General features: G+C 43.7%; 2 protein-coding genes across 5 annotated transcripts in view; both read right to left on the bottom strand.

Annotated features, from left to right (window-relative positions):
- Positions 1-3626, bottom strand: part of LOC135094124 (uncharacterized) — a 103234-nt gene that overhangs the window by 68732 nt on the left and 30876 nt on the right. The window lies entirely within an intron of this gene.
- On the bottom strand, positions 477-3066 carry LOC135093913 (uncharacterized). Its single transcript, XM_063993579.1, has 2 exons — positions 2323-3066; positions 477-1568 (listed from the first exon to the last, which is right to left on the bottom strand). The coding sequence occupies exon 1, from the start codon at positions 2971-2973 to the stop codon at positions 2326-2328; it is 648 nt and encodes a 215-aa protein (XP_063849649.1). The 5' UTR covers positions 2974-3066; the 3' UTR covers positions 477-1568; positions 2323-2325.

Consider the following 3626-nt stretch of genomic DNA (forward strand, 5'->3'; position numbering starts at 1 on the left):
GCCCACAGCCTCTATAAGCTCCGCCCACTGGGCAGTATACGTTGGCATATTGATAAGGGCTACATAGTTAAGTCTGCCTCCTTGTACATGTGTGGGTGCATGTTCCCCAGAAAGCACTGCTGTATCTGTGGTGTCAAGGAAAGCCTTCCAGCGCACACCACTACCATTGGTGGTGGGATGACTTGCTAATTCCTTATGCCTGGCATTAAGGTCGCCCATGATAACAGTTTGCTCCTCAAGGACATAATCAGGAAAATTTGCAACATTTCACAGACATTTCTTCTTCCTCCCTTCCCCTCACACTACCTCTTCTTCCTGTCTTCCCCTCAGACGCCACCTCTTCTTCCTCTCTTCCCCTCAGACATGCTCCTCTCTTCTCTTCCCCTCCCCTCACTGTGTCTCCATATTCCTCTTCCCCTCACCTTCTGTCACTGTTCTTCCCTCCATTTATGAAGAAATGGAAAACAAAATTCATTCGCATTTTTATTAACATTTTAAAATAATTCAGTACACCATTTTTTATATTTTTATTTATTTCCTCCTAAATTAACGTACAGATATAGGGTGACATTTGCGTATTTATAACAATGCTAACTCTAACATCGATTTCATGGGTTTTTGCACATATATACATTTTTATTTAGCCACGCTGTGTTTTGAAACGTGCTCTCTCTCTCTCTCTCTCTCTCTCTCTCTCTCTCTCTCTCATCAGGACGACACTTATTAATTCCCCAAGCGTAGTGAGGGCGTTCTAATTTTGTTGGTGCACACGTGCAGGCCCCGGCGCAGCACCTGGCCCTGGAGGGTACAAAGATGCTTTGGCCAGGAGCACCTTTTTCTGTCCATCGCATATAAAAATTGCATTTTCAATCTCGGAAACACCACTGATCATTTTTGACGGCGCATCTTTATTATTTTATGACATTTTTTCGTCAGACGCACCGTTTTGCGGTATTTTGCATATTTCGAGTTAGCGAGCGCGCAAAATGCGTGAATTACACGCCATAGCTCCCTGCATGTAGGGACAGCCAGTTTTGGTTGCCACAGCACACTCACCACTGACGGTGCACTCAACATACATTGTAAAAACTTAACAAAACCAAACAAAAAACAAAGGTATTACGACGAGTTGAGCTGTGAAGACGTTAAAAAGTTTATACATGTTTTACATTACATTAAGTAGGAAAAACTCTCGTGAACACGATAGTGTGATTAGAATGCTGACAAAGCTCCACATATTGAAAACACAGAGTCATTTATAGCAACAAGTCACTCGCCGCAGCCATCATGGCGGCGCCACACTTGGGGCGTTCCAAAGAGCGTTACGTTAGCTTATGTAAGGTAACAGAACGAGTTTTTTTTAGGGGTGATGACGTCACTGATGGCTAACGGAGGCTCACGGGCCCAAGACGTAGCTCGCTCCTCCGCTGTTGATAAACAAACATGATCCCTGACAGTCAGAGCATTCTGTGGCCTCTTCTCTCTCTCCTCCTCAAAACTTCATTTCTTCTATATGAATAACGTCCACAGTGCTGGGTCGTCAGCGACCTCTTCTGCTGAGAAGAGCGCTGTGGGCGGACATATTTGTTAGCTTCAGCTGATCGACTGTCTCAAACAAATGGGGGGACGGGGGTAGGGAGGGATCTCCCACGGGACACAGCCCAGGGCTGCGACACGTCAAAAATTAGAACCCTCCAGCCGCTGGGGGAAGGTGCTTGGAGTTGCTCCACTCCTTATTTTACTTGAAGGCCACAAAAGTCAGGTTCTCATGGGTGTTTTTTTTTTTTTTTTTTTTACTATTATCAATGGAGAGGTCTTGGCAAACTATCTTTAGAATAATTAAAACATCTTTGAAAATCCCAGGAACTTTCATTAGAACCTCTTAAATTCTCAACAGAATCATAAAAAACACCCTTCAAAACCCTAGGAACTTCCACTAGAGGCCGGTAAACTATCAGTACTATCATAAAAAAAAATAAATAAAAATAAAATACACTTTCGAAAACCCTAACTTCCGCTGGAGGCTGTTAATGATCACTAGCATCATAAAAAAAAAACACCTTAGAAAATAGAAACTTCCACTAGAGTCCTTTAAACCATCTCTAGAACCATGTATATGTAACAAAATAAATAAATAGATAAATAAATATGAACGAAACAAAAAGAAAAAAAAAACATAAAAGCCACAACAACAAACAGTAAACACAAGTCGATTCGCTAAAACCAAACACGACATGGAAGCGTTACAACACTCCAACACAACAAAACACAGGAAACACGAAAACCAAACGAGAAGATTAACTCATACACTTCACTACTCACTCATCACTTGTTCGTAGCGTAGAATCTGCAATACAGTGCCGCCACCATGAACAGGAGAGACAGGAAGCAGAGAATTGTGACCACGCAGATGAGGAAAACGAGTGAAGGTTCCGATTCGTCAGGCGGAGGGAGGCAGGCAGGCAGCTCATCAGGGTTGGAGGAGCTGGAAGAAAGATACAATACACGGCAAGAACTCGGTAGTCTATTGAACCAGCCAGAGGAGCCGTATGCCACCACGCTGAGGTTGAACGAGGCTAACGAGGCGTTCAAACCGTCCACTGCGCAGCTCATCGCGCAGCTCCCGACCTCCACAGCAAATGACACTTGATGCTTCTCCTCATCCACACGCCCCCACGCCAGCAGCTGCTTCCACCGGCTGTCAAGCTTGAAACATACGTCAGTTTTGAAGAAGGCGGTGAAATTGGCGCCACTACCTCCTTCAATATCTAAACGGACGCCCTTGAAGCTGTTTTTCCTCTCGGCTTTGAGGAAAAGATTGATTGTCACTTCTTGCTCCTCGGCCTCCGCCCTCGTCACCTCCTGCACCTCTCCTGTTCTTACATAAGTTTCGCCCTTGTTGCAGTCCTCAGCGTGGCAGGGAGTTAACACCAGCAGCAGCAGCAGCAGGAGGACGTGCGTGGCTCCCTCCATGGTCAGTAGGTGACTAAGGAATCTAGAAATATAGGAGAGATAATGCGCCACTCTGATTCTCTCGATCGATAAGTAGCGCTTTCGTTACTTGGTGAAAATGAGGCAAAATAATGGAAATATTCATGGAATGGAAAAATATAGGTTCTCTCTCTCTCTCTCTCTCTCTCTCTCTCTCTCTCTCTCTCTCTCTCTCTCTCTCTCTCTCTCTCTCTCTCCGGTAGGTAAACAATTTTAGAAGGCAACCTAGTTATAGAAAACGTACGTCAGAAAAAAAAACTTCCAATTTTATAGCGCAGACTGATGTAAATTTATTCAGTAGTAGTAGTAGTAGTAGTAGTAGTAGTAGTAGTAGTAGTAGTAGTAGTAGCAGCAGCAGCAGCAACAGCAACAGTAGTAACAATAGGAAAAGAATTATTATTTTGCTCTTTGCCTCTGCTGCTACTACTACTACTACTACTACTACTATTACTACTACTACTACTACTACTACTACTACTACCACCACCACCACTACTACTACTACTACTACTACTACTACTACTATCACTTTTTTTTTTTTTTTTTTTTTTTACTACTACTACTACCTCCACCCCATGTTTATTGATGTGTCAATTAGGGGCTCCATTACTTGGAGGTCATTAGCCCCAGCTCTC

This window comes from Scylla paramamosain, chromosome 44 (genome assembly GCF_035594125.1).
Source record: "Scylla paramamosain isolate STU-SP2022 chromosome 44, ASM3559412v1, whole genome shotgun sequence".
Taxonomy (NCBI): domain Eukaryota; kingdom Metazoa; phylum Arthropoda; class Malacostraca; order Decapoda; family Portunidae; genus Scylla; species Scylla paramamosain.

What these genes read in the sequence shown, in the direction of transcription:
- LOC135093913 (XM_063993579.1), bottom strand. Translation starts at nt 2,973, where the DNA reads ATGGAGGGAGCCACGCACGTCCTCCTGCTGCTGCTGCTGCTGGTGTTA.